The sequence below is a fragment of the Temnothorax curvispinosus genome, unplaced genomic scaffold (assembly GCF_003070985.1).
Source record: "Temnothorax curvispinosus isolate PA1 unplaced genomic scaffold, ASM307098v1 QBEX01016091.1, whole genome shotgun sequence".
NCBI lineage: Eukaryota > Metazoa > Arthropoda > Insecta > Hymenoptera > Formicidae > Temnothorax > Temnothorax curvispinosus.
The window spans coordinates 39,326-56,621 of record NW_020225871.1 but is presented as its reverse complement, the minus strand read 5'-3'; the positions used below and the strand labels follow the sequence as shown (position 1 = coordinate 56,621).

Genomic DNA, 17,296 nt, shown 5'->3' with positions numbered 1-17,296 from the left:
TTTAAATAACGTCTTAGGAATAGGATTTAATATCCAGGTATGATATACTTTTTAAATATGTTAATAAAAGGTTGAGCGTATATTATATTTATATGCTTTTACCGCGGCAATTTTTAACAAATAATAAACGTATTTTATACCACATCCTGTTATGACATATGTAGACTATATATAACGTTTACATCAAATTAAGAAGTAGTCTACCACGTAAGGCAGTTGGCTCACGATGCAGAGGTCCCGAGTTCGAATCCCACCAAGGTAAGTGTGTTTTTCAAATACAAAAAAATATTTATAATCATGGACTGCATCTTAAGAAACAAATTTAGTTAAAAAATAGTAATAAAATTTCGAAATAAATAATTTTTTTTATTTCGGGTGAATAATTATTCGAATTTAATTCGTATATGTATAACGTTTAATACGCGAATAAAAATTGATATATGAAAACGTATATGAGACGGTCATAGAAACGGAAATTATACTCAAGTCATATACGTTTAATATATCATGTTTATACTATACGTTAATACCATAAATATACGTATATTATACCTTCTTGTTCTTATTGGGAAATCTACCTTTTAAAATACCAAACGTATTCTCAATTTTAACCCTAGCTTTGCAAAATGAATAATTAAATGTTCTCTCCGTTTCATTTAGAGTACCATAATCTTTATATGGTGTTATTAAATTTGTGGACAGTGGGGATGCAGCATCACCAATTATGTGATAATCTTCTCCCATTTGACACACTTTCTCTCGAATAAATGACATGCTATAAACGCAAGCATCATGTATTTTACTGGAAATTCCAGTAAAAACATCTATAAACCTATTTTGAGCATCACATATTCCTTGCAATGTTATAGCTGTCTCATCATGTCGATTAACATATGTAGATCTAATTTTATGACTAGGTGTTCGGATAGATATATATGATCCATCAATGCACCCAACAATACCAGGGATGTGACATATCTAGAAATATAATTGTATGGCATTTGTCTCTCTTTCTTCAGCCGTTTGAGGAAACTTAATTATTGATGGTGCAATATCACATAAAAAATTTATTACTCTAATAATTATTAGATGTGTAGTAGATAAACTCATATCAAATAGATCTGCAACACTACGTATAACACACTTGTTACCTGCAAACCTAAAAATATATAAAAATTAATGTAAGCAATTATACAAATATTACACTTATTTCTCATTAATTCATGGTATGAATAAATAATATAGGTAATTGTTTAATTGTTTAATTGTAATTGTTTAATTTTAAATATTGTAATTGTTTAATTGTAATTGTTTAATTGTTTAATTGTAATTGTTTAATTTTAAATATATATTGATATATTTGAATGTACCATAGAAAACACAGAATATGTTCTAAAGCTGTTTTTGATTTATAACTTCCTTTTTTTTCGCTCTCCAAAGAATAATATTTATTTTGTTCGAATAAATCAACAAGAAAATCACACGTTTCACGTGAAATACGAAAACGAGATTTAAACTGTAATCAAAACATATTTTTGTAAAAAATTTTCTATATACTTTTTATTTTTAATAAGTATGTATAAGGTTATGTTCATACTAACTTCTTTATCATTATATAGTTCAATTACTTATAAAAATGTTGGTATGCGAGGTATTTTTCTTAGTATACTGTTTATTACTTTTGCTATTATTTTCATATCTTCATTATCAGAACTATCCTCAGAAAATATAAACTCTGTAAGAATTAGTATCAAACGTTGTCGATTCATAAATGATGCCTAAAGATATAAATAAAGTTATTAATTTTATATCACAGAAAAAATATTCATTGCAAATCAAACTTAATTTATTATATTATATAATGTTATTTAATTTCTCAAGTTTTTATTTTTTGTGGTTGTGGTTAAACGGGACGTCACTTTTTAATGCTTTATAACCAGAACCTGAACCAGATTCAAACACATTTCAGGTTGAACATATGTTCACATGGAAACGAGTTTAATCGACCTCGTGTTGATCAAATCCGCTTCAATCGAAAACGCTATAACTAACTTCGCGGTGGCAAAAGTGGTGGCAGAGATGGACAGAGTGGGCCTCAAGGTGGCTCCCCAAAAAACCCAGGCGGTCTTCTTTTACGACCGCTCAATGGGGAAGCCGCCTGGGACTCACATACTTGTGGAGGGAACTCGAGTCCCCGTAGAGGCCAGCATGAAGGTACTGGGCCTCTGGCTGGATGGCTCTTGGAGCTTTGGCGAGCACTTCGCTCGTCTAGCTCCCAGGGCATTGGGCGTAGCGAGCAATCTCGCCAGGATAATGCCCATCTAGGAGGGGCGAGTGGACGTGCTCGCCGGCTTTACGCCAAGACTGTGCACGCCGTGACGCTCTACGGTGCACCTGTTTGGGCACCTATGTTGAGGGGCCCCGCGCGCGTCAAGATTAAGGCACATTTGTGCCGCATTCAGCGCGCGGTGGCATTAAGAGTGTCACGTGTGTATCGCACGGTCTCTCACACGGCGGCGACGCTTCTGGCAAGGATTCCCCCGTTGGAGCTCGCGGACCTGCAACGTGCTGAAGTTCATAGGCGCGTAGCGGGGCTGCGGGCCGGGGGGCCAGGAATCGGCGCGTCGTGCCATTAGGCTCTAAGAGAAGGCAGTCCTTGTGAGGAAGTGGCGTGACAAACATCTGCCTGCTGCTAAATTCGGCAGAAGGACCGTCGACGCCATCCAGCCCTGCCTAGCAGAATGGCTGGGCAGTCGGGGACTGGGAATTACTTTTCACGTGGCCCAGGTGCTGACCGGACATGGATGTTTCGGTCGGTACCTGGGCAAAATAGGGAAGAAGACCGGCCATTGTTGCCACCACTGCGACGAGGAGGAGGACACGGCGGAACACACCCTGGCAGAGTGCCCGGCGTGGCTGGAACACCGCCGTGTCCTGATAAGCGAGATAGGGTACGACCTTTCACTTCCGGCGGTCGTGGCGGCGGCCGTCGGAAGCAAGGATAAATGGCGGGCATTCGTGACATATTGTGGTCGTGTCATGTCCGCCAAGGAGGAGGCAGAACGAGTTCGTCGTCGAAAACAACCTGCGGCGAATCGGCCATAATTAGAGATATATATATCTCAGAGGATCACGCCAATCTCTCTGACTCTCCCTGTCCATCTCAGGGAGTAAGCTGCAAATCAATGCGGCTTGAAAAGTCCAGTACCTCTAGACCTTCCCCCCTTCGACGGGGTGAGGCCCGGAGGAGGGGAGGTTCGGCACCTGGCTGGGAATCCAGGTGTCAAACTCACCTTTCACAACAACGGGAGGTGTGGCGGAGTGGGTGGTGTCCACACTCCGCCACAAAAGAATAATGTGACTCCACAGAGTCTTGAACCCTCTTAAAAGCGGGGTTCGCGGAGGAGGCCCAACTAGGGCCAAGCGCCGGGGGGTGTCCTGGATGCAATAATAACTGTTCCCAGGCACCTCCCCTAACGACGTAGCTTTGGATACTCTTGGGGTTTTAGTGGGTAGGCTGCGATGAGTGCAGGGTTTATTGCCCGGCTCCCGTAGAATCCCACACTCTTCTCCCAGGAGGACGAGGGGGTCTTCCTCCTCCACCACCAGAGGGGGCTGCTGGGCCACATACCGGGCTTCGGCCCGGGAACCCAGCAGTTAAAGATTTTCCCAAGTAAAAAAAAAAGTCGCAGGAGCACCTGTCCGTCGCGTGGAAATTGATACGACTAGAATCACCGCCGTGGCCACGTCAACCGCTCCCGGACAGAGCCGTGCCTCATCTGGGGCAAACGCCCACTCCAACATTAGGGCACAACCAAACGGTCCTTTTCAGAGCCACATTAACACACAAACGGTCCTTTTCAAGGCCCCACATATATACAACAAACATCACCAGTTCACACATTACGGCATACGTCATAACTTAAGCGGGTGGAACTTTGTGAGGATGCGTGTGTCGATGTCGATCAGGGATGATAGCGATGGAGAGGAGTGTATGATTGGAGGTAGCGATGGTATGTGGAGGATGCGTCCCCAAAAAATACCATGCGACTCTTCGACGAGTCGCGATGGTGCCACTCCACTATATGCCCGTCTAACTCTTGTCCAATGAGGCGTCGGTGAGAGTATCGATCGGGGCAATGAATGTTGCTGTCGAATTTGTTTATATATTTGACCGGCGCGTTTGAGCGCTCGCGAGAAGACGTAGCTGAATGTGTTGCTGTCTTGGTAGGGGCGCGCGCGCGGCCGCTACAATTATTAATTCATCGGCAAGCAAGGAACAATGAAAAATTCCTACATTGGAAGATTGCACTAGAGTAGAAAAGAAATTTTCAATCTTATAAAAACGTTTCACTACAAGATAATACTTATTATCATGACCAATAATATTTTGAATAATGCAAACAGTACAATTTTCGAGAATTATTGTATCATCCCTTTCATTTAATGATAAAATAAACTGTTTACAAAGTAATTTCCGATATTGAAAATAGTGATGAAAATAAATTGCAGGTACAAGTCCATGTTTATGTAAACCTGAAACTTGAATGAAATCTTCAATTAAAATAACGAATTTTTCCTGTAACCCTTTTTCCTCATAACGTCTATTTGCTATTTGCTGCAAATGTTGATTTGGCTTTCTGCAAATTTTTCTGAAATAATTCATATTATTTTTATATGGGAAAGCTGAAAACGAATCTAAAGGACCAAAATTTCTTACATCATTAGCTAAGTGTAGAAGACCCATGGACTAATACAAAAGAAATTCTATACCATAATGTTCAGGAGCTCTTTGAACAAAAATTTTTAACATTAATTCTGTTTTATTAATAGCTGCTGCATTCCTACAACAAACGACGTCTACTAAAATACGCATCGCAGATTGTAACAATAAAAAGTGCAAATACATGGCTTCATTCATGAGTCCGCAAAAAATAACAGGACCACTATACTGCAAAATTTGACGATGTTCTGTAGCTTTGAAAAAACGATGCTTTGTTGCATTAATCGGCTTTCTAGCAAATTTTTTTGGACAAAATTTCTTGGCAATCTCTAATTTGGCAGAAAGAGATTTTATTGAAGTAGGTGATAGTTTTGCAGAAGAAGCATATTTTCCATCAACAATAGCTAAACATATTTTTTCCATAACACCAATACAAGATAAATGCATATAATCGGAAAATAAGGAGACTTCCGTTTCCGGTGAGACTGTGTTGACAGCGTGTGAGAGTGTGCGAATAGAAAGTGAAGAACAAGGAGTGACACAGGAGGCTGAGGAAGGCGAGAGTGTGCGAGAAGGGAGGAGCAAAGGTGAGTGAGTGTGGAGGAAAAAGGGGAGAGTGGTGGAGGAGCGTGAGAGGGAAGTATAGAGTGAAAAAGTGACAGGGCGCGGGCATAGGTTACAACACGAACAATAGCTGAGGTAGAGGGGCGACGCGACAGGTGAGAAGAGAAGCGTACGGTGGCGCGGGGTAGGGCGAGAACGAGAGACGGTGTAGAGGGGCGATTCGGCGGGCGAACGGAGCTACGTGCTTGGCGTGGCAGGGCACAGAGTAGAGCATAGGTAGAGGGAGAATTGAGACTTAGAGTAGGCAGGGATGAGCGATGAGAAGGAAAGCGGGACAGAGATGAAAGAAGTGATAGATAAAGGGATAGATAAAGTAAAAGAAAAGTATAGAGGTAGAAGAGGGAGTACGGGGAGCATGGGAACGCGAGAGGAGAACTCTAGAACCCTAGATGAGATTTGGAAAAGGAAGAGAGATGATCTAGATAAGAGCGGGGGGGGGGAAGAGAAAGAGATAGTGTTCAAGAGAAGTAATATGACAACAAGGTCGCCTAAAAAAAAAGCGGAAACAAAAGTAGGTGAAAAAGAGATAAGGGAGATAATTAATAAAAATGGAGAAGAGGGCAGAGGAAACATGGAGGCAGAAGAGCTGCTAAGAAAGATATTAAGGAAAATGGAGAAACAAGAGGTAAGGAAAAAAGATAAAGAGGAAATATAGAACGATATAAAAAACGAAATTAAGGGTTTGAAGGAAGAATTGAGGAGAAGTGAGGCAATATGGAGGAAGCAGAGAGAAGCGCTAGAAGAAAAAGTAAAAAAGCTTGAGGAGAAAGTGGAGGAAAGGATAAAAAGAGTGGAGGAGAAAATAAGAGAAAGAAAGGGAAAGGAAAAGGGGGAGATAGGAAACGGAAACAAGATGAGGGAGAGAATGAAAGAGTTGGAAAGAAGGCTGGAAAGAAAGGAGAAGGAGGAGAGAAGAAGAAACATAGTGATAAGGGGTTTAGAAGTGAAGGAAGGAGGGAGGAGACAAGAAGCGGAGAAGTTGGAGGGAATAGGAGCCAAGGTGAAGGCAATAGAGGTGAAGAGAATAAGGGGGAATGTGAAAAAAGGAAGAGAAATGGTGTTGTTGAAATTGGAAAATGAACAAAAATGGGAGGTGATGGAAAAAAAGAGGAGCTTGGTGGGGAGAAAGGAGAGAATCATGGAGGATTTGACGTGGGAGGAAAGAAGGACGAACTGGATACTGAGAGAGTTAGCGAGAAGAGAAGAAAGAGAGGGAAAGAGGGCGTGGATTAAAGCGGGCAGAATAAGGTTGGAAAATGTATGGTGGAGCTGGGATATGGAAGAGGAGGTGTTAAAGGATGAAAGGGGAATGATAAGAAAGGAGAGTGGAGGAGAGAAGGAGGAGGGAGGTAAGGTAGAAGGGGGAGGATTGAGAATGGTGACGGGGGAAGAAGAGGGGAGAGGGGAGGAATTAAAGAGTGGCAATATGGAAGGCAAAGGAGAAGAGGAGGGGAAAAGTAAGTTTTGGAGGGTGGTATTCTGGAGTGTAGCTGGTTTGAAAAATAAAGACAAGGACTTTTGGGAAGCGTTGAAGAAAAAGGATGTATTAGTCATGGTAGAGACCTGGATAGGAGAAAAGGGCTGGGAGAGAATAAGGGGAAGGTTGCCAAGAGGGTACAAATGGGGAGTGCAAATGGCGAAAAGAAAGAATAAAAAAGAGAGAGCAATAGGAGGGATAATAATGGGAATAAGAAAAGGGTTTAAAGAGAAGGGGACGGAGATTGAAACTGATAGGGAGGGCTTGATAGCGGGAAAGGTTAGGATAGGTGGAGAGAGATGGAGTATTATAAGGGTATATGCAAAAAAAGAGGAGATAGAGGAGAGCTTACAGGAGCTGGGACACATAATGGAAAGAAAAGAGAAAAGAAGATTTACGATAATAGGGAGAGATTTCAATGCGAGGACTGGGCGAGAAGGTGGGAGTATAGAGGAAGAGGAAGGAGGAGGATGGTCGGCAGGGGAAAGAAGATCGAAAGATAAGAAGATAGACAAAGAGAGGAGGTTGCTGGTAAATAGTTTAGAAGAGAGAGGATGAGAGATATTCAATGGAAATGTGAGAGGAGACGAGGAGGGGGAATTTACCTTTACGGGAGGAAGAGGAGAGATGGTGATTGACTATGTAATAAGAGAAAAAGAAGTAAGAGAGAAGATAGAGAGTTTGATGGTGAGGGATAGAGTGGACTCAAACCATCACCCTGTGGAAATTGTTCTAAGAAGGGAGAACGAGGAGGAAGGTAGAAGAAGAGGGCGGAAAAAAAGAGGCAGGGGGTATGGAACGATGAAGGAGTAAAGAGGTTTACAGAAAAAATAGGAGAGGTGGAAGTAAAGGGGGAAGAGTTGAATAAGGAATGGGAAGAAATGGAAATAAAAATAACAGAGGCAATAAAAGGGGTAGAGGAGAAGATGGAGGGAACCAAGAAGAAGAAGGTAGGATGGTGGGATAAAGAGTGTAGAGAAGCGAAGAGGCAAGGAGAAAATTAAGGGAATGGAGGAAGAAAAGAGGAGAAGGCAGCACATACAAGAAAAAGAGGAAGAAGTTTAAGGCGCTGTGTAAGAGGAAGAAGGAAAAAGAGAACCAGAGATGGGAGAGAAAAGTAGAGAGAGCAAGGAGGGAGGCGAAGGTATGGGAGATAGTAAACAAGAAGAGAAAGAAAAAGAAGGGAATTGAGGAAGGATTAGAAGAAGAAGAATGGAAAGAACACTTTATGAAGTTGTTGGGAGGAGTAGAGGGGAGGGTAAGGGTGGGGAAGGAAGGTGGAAGGGAGGAAAAGGAAGGAGACGAGAAAGAGGAGATAAGCCTGGAAGAAATGAGGAGTGTGATAAGGAAGTTAAAAGATGGAAAGGCAATGGGAAGGGATGGGATTCCAGGTGAGGTGTGGAAGCAAGGGGAGAAGGAGTTGGAGAATTGGGCATGGAAATATATCAACAGAATATGGAAGAGGGGAGGATGGCCAGAAAACTGAAAGGAGGGAATAATCGCGCTTATCGTAAAGAAAGGGGAAGGAAAAAGGGCGGAGGAGTATAAAGGGGTGACAATAATGTCGTCTTTATATAAGGTGTATACGGCGATTTTGGCGGAGAAGTTGAGAGAGGAGATAGAAGGAAAAAGAATAGTGCCACAAAATCAGACAGGTTTCAGAAGGGGGATGGGAACTATAGACAATATATTTGTGTTGAATTACTTGGTGAACAGAAGGTTAGAAAAGAAGGGGGGAAAACTGATAGCGTGTTTTGTGGACCTGAAGGCGTCGCTTGACTTGGTGGATAGAGGAGTACTGATAAAGTCAATAAGAGAAAGGGAAATAAGGGAAGGGCTGGTGAGGAAAACGGAGGAGATACTAAGGGAGACGAGAAGCAGAGTAAGGGTAGGAGACGAATTGGGAGAAAAGTTCTGGACGGGAAGGGGTGTAAGGCAGGGGTGCCCATTGAGCTCGCTGTTGTTCAATGTGCTATTGGCGGATATGGAACAGGAAGTGGGCAGAGCCAAATGAGGAGGTATAATGTTAGGAGGTAAGAGGGTGTATATTCTGGCATATGCGGTGTGACGTTGCGGTTTCGCCGCGGCGTGGCAGCGCTCCGCCGCCGTCACAAGGCGCGGATTGCGCGCCCGAGGACGGCTCACGAATCAACCTTCGATCTCCAGGGGCGTATTAAAGTTGCGATTCAAATATTCATTATTGTTTTTTTTTTCTCTTGCGATATTGCGTGGCGCCTCACCCCGTCGAGTTGGAGTTCCAACGCCACACTGAAGATGACGAGGAGTACCAGGAGAGCCGGATGATAAACGGAATCACAAGGACCGAAAGCGAGATGTCGAGGGCGAGGAGCCCGAGTTACGGGGACCGCTACTAAGCGAGGGACGACGTGAGACGCGCGCGCTGCGCGCCAGCAACGGCAGGCGAACCTGTGCATCGCAGGGGCCCGGCGCCGGGCCTGTCTGCAGTCCTCCGAGGCCAGACGGACTCTGGGGGTGGATGGCCACCGCCCCCGAGTCGAGCCAGAGGACCCCGCGGGAGTCATCGTCTTGCCTACTACAACGGGGAAACCTGGAAGGTCCCCGCGAGCGCGAAGGGCACGTTCGAACGCCCCGCCGAATCCACGGTCGATAACCCTGCGAGCGGCTCCCTCGCGAGCTTGCAAGCTCATCGCCAATTGGTCCGCTTATCGCGCGGAAGGGTCGCGCATGTCCCGCTAGGGGCGTTAGATCGACGCCTCTATCGAGCGCACTTCCGCGATCATTCTTGAGCCACCCTCGGGACGACACGCACGGCTTTCTTGAGCGCTTCTCGACCGACTCTTGCTGCGCACCTGGTGCCTGATTCTCTCGCGACGGTTCTTGGTGACGGCGGAGAGGACAACCCCGACCGAGGGAGTATCTTACCGGTGAGGTTGCCTCGCAATAGACGGTAGTTATGTAAGCCACGACACCGCCCTCCGGGCCACGCTCTCGCCTAAAGTACTCGCGTAATTGAGATCTCGTAATTTTGCATCTGCGATCGAGAGCGAGAGCGAAGGGCTTTGGAATGGTCTCGTGGCCGGTGAATAGTACTCATCGCGTGAAAGTCCTGGAGATCGCGATAGATATCTCGATTCGGTAATTCGCGAACATTCTTACGGTATCTGTGGTTGCGATCGCGTATTACCCGGCGGTGCGTCAGGCGCGACTCTCGTGATCGTAGTTTCTTCGTCGAGAATGATTCTTTTGCGTTACGCCGTTTCCGTAATCTCGTGTGCTCGCGGTCAAATTCGCGTTTTCCTCGTGTAGATATTTTCCCCTGCGTAGATTTAGTTGTACATGGCGTTAGTATGTAAGTTCGTCATCTCTTGCGTTAGATTTAGTTTATTTCGCGTTAGTCTGCCAGTCCGTCAAGACATTATTGCGTTGTGTAGTCTCGCGCTGGTTTAGCGCTATTCTCCTCGGAGAATGCTCTTTCTTTCGCGTTGAATTAAGTACTCTTTTGCGTAGGGCGTATGTCCCGTAAAAATTCGTTAGATTGAGTACGATATTCTTCTCGCGCTGATGATTTCCTCGGCGCGATAAAACCTAAATATTTCGCGTTATCTGTCGCGTTCGGGCTTGATAATTGGCCCGTCGTTGTGTTATATTGCGCCTCGTATTTCGGGGATACTCTCTCCTGGCGACAGCATTCTGAACAATCGCGATCCTGCGTACTTGCTGGAGTAAACTTGGCGTCTGAGATCGCGTGAAAATTTGACTTGTTTTCGGAGTTATTATTTTCCTGGTTGTAACGATTTTTTTATTTATTCTTTCACGCTCACGATTATTCACGTCTATATGATTTCGCTTTTGTGAAAGGTGAATCAACGGTTCTTTAATTTATTAGAGCAATCTCGTGAGCTAATTGTTTTTTTTCTTGGCAATAAATGTTAATCTCTTTTGTTATTAATTGTTTGAGTTCGTAATTTTTGTGTCGCCCGTCACAATTCGCGCTGCCCTATATCACCTTCGTCCCTGAGTAATACGCCGAGCTGGTCGATTTCTCGCACGCCGTTTAATTACGATAAACGTTTCGATAATTTGTGATAAATTTCGCGTTAGTGGACGCGGGATACCGCGTCTGGCGCCCAACACTCACGTTCGCGTTAGAAATTCGGTTCGTGCGAGAGATCCGTCGGAGAGGCCTGACATCCTACTCTCCCGCAACTCCCTTTTGATCCGGCTTTGCGCCCGAACGGGTAAAAAGTCGTGACAAAATTTGGCGCCCAACGTGGGGCAGCCGAAAGATCGCTGAAAAGCATAATAAGGGCTTGAATTAGCGCGATAACAATTTCGCGCGGGTGACGGCAGATTAATTAATTTTTTTTTCTTTTCAGATTTAATTTTTTTTTGCTGAAATAAAGAAAATTTTTTATCCTACCTTTTTTTCGATTTTGTTTTATTTTTATTTCTATGCGATATTAAGTCTACTATGCGATATCTTTTTGTATTATCTTGTTTTCTGCGGTATGATGTGTACTATATTTTTGTGTTTCTCATCTACTGTATGTTTCGCACATTTTGTCTAACCTTTTCTTTCAGGACTTAATTATTCGTTTCGATCGCGGTGAATTATTTCGGGTGGGTCAAATTGTAAGGTCGCGATATTATTCGAAGTCGCGTATAGCGTCGGAAGGTGGTGAAAGTCGGAGCGAGATAGTATCGGAATTCGGTGTTTACGTCGAACCGGCCGTACCGGCAGAAAACTTCACCGCTATAGCGTGTTGTCTTCGCATTCCTTCGTGTGTGTTTGCTCGCGTGTACTATTGTTTGCGTGTGTTAGTGCTCGCGTATATTATTATTCGCGTGTATTATCCTTAGCTAGGCTCGCTACGATTGAAAAGCGAGGAATGTTGTTGACTTCGCGAACGGTTTGACTGAACGATTTTGTGGCCTTTTCGGGAACGCGTTAACGTTCGTGTTTTTCGCGTTATAGAAATTCGAGATTAGAGTAACCGTGAATAGTATCATCGCGTTACGATGGATTCTGTCGAACTTAGCGACGAGTGGATCCTCCTCGCGAACCGTGAACAGAGGATGGGCGAGTTAACTCGACGAGGGTTATCCGCGGAAGGGACCGACACTGAATTGGCCCTCCGGTTACTGCGTTTGTTACGTCGCGGCGGAGACTCGGAAGGCGCCTCCGCGATAAGCCACCCGGTAGATACAGAATGCCTACAGGTTCCCGCGGGGAATACGCACCCGGATAGTCCGTCTGCGGATAGGATCGCGCGCCTCTCCGGCTCCCCGCCGGACCACGACAGCTTAAATGGGACCCTTCGGGACTCGGGCCATAATTCCGCTGCCGACGCCTATAACACGATGCGTAAATGGAATTTGAAATTCTCGGGCGCGCGCAGCGAAGATGCGGAAACGTTTTTGTTGCGCGTGGAGGAGGGCCGCGAATTAATTCCCGTCTCAGATGCAGACATTTTACGATGCCTGCCGTTCTTCTTATCGGGTATCGCGCTGCATTGGTTCCGCGGGATCAGGGATAGCCTGACTACCTGGGCCACGTTTAGGGAGGAATGGCGTACGCGCTTCGGGGACCCCGACTTCCAATTCGCGCTTCGCGACGAGATAATGCGGCGCACGCAGGGGGAGACAGAACCCGTCGCGGACTTTTTGACGTGCCTCAGCTCGCTATACGATCGGCTATCGCCGCCGTGGCGCGAAGAAGAGAAGGTCGGCTACGCGCACCGACACCTTCTACCCCGATTACAGACTTTGATTCCTCGGGACGCGGTAACTAATATGAAGGCGCTCGAGCGGTGGGCCACGCGAGCCGAGACTAGCTGCCGTGCCGCGCAAACTTATCGGGCACCTCCCCCGCCGGAGCAATCCTTATTTCCGGACCTCGCATATCGGGTAGCTAAGGGCGCGAATCGCCGTTCCGGCGGAAATTCTCGCGATACCGTGGCCGCGCTTGGTACTTCTACCGCAAATTCGACCGGGACCGGGGCAGGCGCCGCGAACGGGAAAAAAGCACCGGCGGGCGGGCCCAAGGCGAGCGCTCCCGCAGTGACCGCCGCTTCCGCGACCGACGTGTCGACCACCCCTCCGGCCGCTGCACGTACCGCGACGTGCTGGAATTGCGAGGGGACGGGGCATTTCTCGCGCGATTGCAAAGCCCCGCCGAAAAGACATTGCTATCGGTGCGGTAAAGCCGAAGTTACCGTCCGTACGTGTCCCGCGTGCTCGGGAAACGCATAGAGGAGTCGCGTAAGAGGGGCGTCCCGACTCCTACCCTCTCCGCCCCGAACGATTCGGCCGTGGATCGCCGCGAGGCCGCATACAGCGCGTTTAATATAAAGGGGGCCTCGGCCTCTCTGAAATTCCTCCGCGTTCGTATCGCGGGATATGAGATAGGCGCGTTGGTTGACTCGGGCTCTAGTCGCACTTACATTGGTCCGGAAATAACGGCGCTAATTAAGCAATTAGGTTTCTCGTTCCGTCCGACCGGCGGGAGACGGGTGGCGACCGCGACGAATCAAACAGCGAGAGTCAGGGGGGAGGTAACTGTCCCAGTTAGCGTGGACGATAAAACCCGGCAAATGGTAATCCACTCGTTGCCAACTTTAGCGTTGCCGTGTATTTTAGGATTAGATCTCTTACAAGCTTTCGGAATTAGCGTTAATTTCGCGAACGGAACATGGCATTTCGTAGAGGATTCCTCACGACAGTATCCTTTCGAGAAGGGTTCCTCGAGTTCTCTCGCGAGCGTTCGTGTCGTCCTGTCGGAAGGAGACAGTACAGATATCGCGGCGGATTCGGCGGAAAAAGGGGAAAAGGCGCGGAAACCCGAAGCGTCGCCTCTCGTCTGCTGTGGTCTAAGTGAATTAACGCCGGATCAAGAGTAACGTTTGCGCGAATTTTTAGAGTCACAATTAACGGGCGTTCCGGAAAAACTCGGGGCCACCACGTTAACGGAACACCGTATCGAAGTCGGAGATCATCCTCCGATTAAACAACGATGTTATCCGGTCTCGCCAAAAATTCGGGAGGCGATATACGAAGAGGTCGATAGGTTACTAAAAGCCGGTATTATCGAACCTTCTCAAAGCGAATGGTCGACCCCGATAGTTATGATTAAGAAGCCCAACGGGACATATCGGTTTTGCTTAGATTTTCGCCTCGTTAATAACGTTTCGAAGAAGGACGCGTACCCGTTACCGTATATGAACGCGATTCTCGATAAGTTACGAAAGGCTCGGTACATTTCCACCATCGACCTGAGCCAGGCGTATTTTCAAATCCCGCTCGAAAGGAAGAGCCGGGAGATAACGGCCTTTGCGGTTCCGGGGAAAGGCTTATTTCATTTTAAGAGAATGCCGTTCGGGTTGACGGGAGCGCCCGCGACTTTCCAACGGTTACTCGATCATTTGATCGGGCCCGAGATGGATCCTTATGCGTTTGCCTATCTCGACGATATAGTGATCGCGACTGAGACTTTTGAGGAACATTTGATCTGGTTAGAGCGCGTATTTATGAAAATTCGAGAAGCCGGTCTTACAATTAATCCCGAAAAGAGCCACTTCTGCCGATCTCAGGTGAAATATTTAGGGTTTCTCGTGAATCGAGACGGTTTAAAAGTCGATCCGGATAAAACGGTCGCAATTCGGGAATATCCGGTGCCGCGTAACCTCCGACAGTTACGGCGTTTCATAGGGATGGCGTCGTGGTATCGCCGCTTCATACCGCAGTGCGCGACGCTCTTAGAACCCTTGACGCGTCTTCTCAAGAAGAACCAGCCGTGGGAATGGGGCGAAGAACAAACCGTCGCGTTTGAAAACGTAAAAGCTCGTTTAGCCTCTCCTCCTACTTTGTCGTGCCCAGACTTCCGCGTGCCGTTTTCGTTGCAGACCGACGCAAGTTCCGTGGGATTGGGCGCGGTGTTGACGCAACAAATAGATGGGAACGAACATGTGGTCGCGTTCGCGAGTAGGTCGCTATCGGAAGCGGAGCGCAAGTATTCAACGACCGAGCAAGAGTGTCTCGCCGTGATATGGGCCATTAAGAAATTCCGGCCATATTTGGAAGGATACAACTTTACTGTAATAACGGATCACAGCAGCCTCCGTTGGCTGCACAATCTTAAGAATCCGACCGGCCGGTTAGCGCGGTGGGCCCTCGAGTTACTTGAGTACGATTATTGGATCGAGCATAGGAAAGGGGCGTTGCACCACGTACCCGACGCGCTCTCGCGAATTTACGAGAAAGAAAACGATTTGTGCGCAGCGGTCGCGATCGAAGATGAGTGGTACGCGAAACGATTTGACGATGTTACCGAGCACCCACGCCGATTCCCCGGGTGGAAAATCGAGGGAGGACAGTTATATTTCCGCAGACCTCACCCGATAGTAGGCGAACTGGTAGACGATCTCGACCAGTGGAAACGTGTCGTACCTAAGGACTCGCGGGAGGAGATAATTCGCGATAATCACGATCCGCCTCAGGCCGGACACTTCGGCGTTGCAAAAACCTACCGCCGTGTCGCGACGCGGTACTACTGGCCACAGATGTTTCGCGATATTGCTAGATATGTACGTCGGTGCGACCCATGCCAGCGAACCAAAGTAGAGCAGGACGTCCCCGCGGGATTAATGGGACAACGTGTCATTGAAGCCCCGTGGACGGTAGTTGCCGCGGATATAATGGGGCCGCTTCCGCCGAGCAGATCTGGTCACGCGTATCTTCTCGTAATACAAGACCTCTTCACTAAATGGGTTGAGTGTCGTCCGCTTCGTAAGGCGACAGGTAAAGCGATCCGAGAGGCGATCGAAGATCTCGTTATATTTCGGTGGGGAGCACCTCGCGTATTGTTGACTGATAACGGTACGGAATTTGTCAATCGCGACTTACGGGCACTCGCGGAACAATACGGCATTAAGCACTCGACGGTGCCGCCATACCACCCGCAAGCCAATCCGGTCGAGCGGGTGAATCGCGTGCTAAAGACTATGATTACTGCGTTTCTAGACCGGGATCATCGAGAATGGGACCGACACATCAACGAATTCAGTTTCGCTTATAACTCCGCGCACCATACGTCGCTCCAAGCGACCCCGGCATTTCTTAACTTCGGGAGGGAACCTCAACCTGTTAGTTTGCGCGGACGAGAAGATGTCGAGATCGAAGACGCCGATCCCGCCAATTGGAGAGAGAGGATGGAAAACATCCGACAGTTGCGCGGGTGGATTGTAGAGAATCTCGAGGCCGCGCGGGCCAAGCAAACGCGGTATTACAACTTACGACGGCGGGATCGACAGTTCGCCGTAGGCGATCTTGTTCTGAAACGGCAACACATTTTGTCGTCCGCCACGCAGCATATCTCTGCAAAATTAGCCACGAAATATCACGGTCCGTTTGTCGTTCATAAAATTCTGTCGCCGGTAGTCTACGAACTCGCCGATCCCCTCGGTAACGTAATCGGAAAAGTCCATATTAAGGATTTAAAGCCTTATCGCGAGTAACCACTCCTACTTATTTAGGTTTCTTTTCGTTGCTTGCTTTCCCTTTAATGTTATGTTGAAGTTATGTTACGTTTCCTCCCATAGACACCCAATAAATTACTAACCACCACGTTTAGAGTAAGATCTTACCCTGGAACCCACCCCGAAACCTCCGTTCGTTAACTCTTAAATTGCGAGAAACCCTGCCGTTAATCGTGTTCGATAGTTAGCATTGCCGCGCAAGCCCGACGATACGAATAAAAGCCACGATAGGATTTAGTGTTGCGCTCTCGTTCTGCGGTCGACGCCACTTTCGCGTTGGTGTTGTGCTAGCACAAATCTGCCTTGTACGTCTAGCTAGCGTACTTGGCTAAAAGGGGGCTACCTCCCACGGGAATAAACGGGGGCTACCCCCCCCTCTCTCTACCTTCGTTGACGTTAGGTCTCGTTAGCGTTAGGTATTTCGCGTTAGGTTTCGTTTTCGCGTTGCGCTAATGTTCACGTTGTTGCGTTAGCGTTTAACGTCTTCGCGTTGCGATGATGTATTTCACGTTTTTGCGTTGCGTTAGTGTTCGGTAGGCAGTCGTCAACAAGCGAGAGGCACATAGCCATCGTAGGCCATAGTAAAAAGTCCGACTTGTGTCAAATCGTTAAGCGAAACGGAAACAGGGCAAATAAGGCATTTCGAGTTTAATTTCGAGGTTCTTACGGCAAGTGGGAAGAGGGCCGAAAGTTGATCGTATTGTTATTTCAATCGTATGATTTTTTTTTTGTGTTATACGTTGTGTCCGTCCAAGTACTGGAAGCCCTTCACTGGAGATCTCGGTCGCGTGAGCGTCCTAGTAACGAGCCCGGATGGGCAAGTGGCTAAGTCGAGGCAATCGCGCCCGATATGCTCTCTCTTGGGGTGGGGTGTTGTGACGTTGCGGTTTCGCCGCGGCGTGGCAGCGCTCCGCCGCCGTCACAAGGCGCGGATTGCGCGCCCGAGGACGGCTCACG

General features: G+C 47.1%; 1 protein-coding gene across 1 annotated transcript; it reads left to right on the top strand.

Moving 5' to 3' along the window:
* The first annotated feature begins 5,597 nt into the window (after positions 1 to 5,597).
* Positions 5,598 to 8,838, top strand: LOC112466364 (golgin subfamily A member 6-like protein 22). Its single transcript, XM_025034428.1, has 3 exons — positions 5,598 to 5,972; positions 6,027 to 7,355; positions 8,404 to 8,838. The coding sequence occupies exons 1-3, from the start codon at positions 5,598 to 5,600 to the stop codon at positions 8,836 to 8,838; spliced, it is 2,139 nt and encodes a 712-aa protein (XP_024890196.1).
* Positions 8,839 to 17,296: the final 8,458 nt, after the last annotated feature.

Coding starts and splice junctions, on each gene's coding strand:
- LOC112466364 (XM_025034428.1), top strand. CDS start 5,598: ATGAGCGATGAGAAGGAAAGCGGGACAGAGATGAAAGAAGTGATAGAT. Junction 5,973..6,026: donor GGAAAATGGAGAAACAAGAG/GTAAGGAAAAAA, acceptor AACGAAATTAAG/GGTTTGAAGGAAGAATTGAG. Junction 7,356..8,403: donor ACAAAGAGAGGAGGTTGCTG/GTAAATAGTTTA, acceptor TCTTTATATAAG/GTGTATACGGCGATTTTGGC.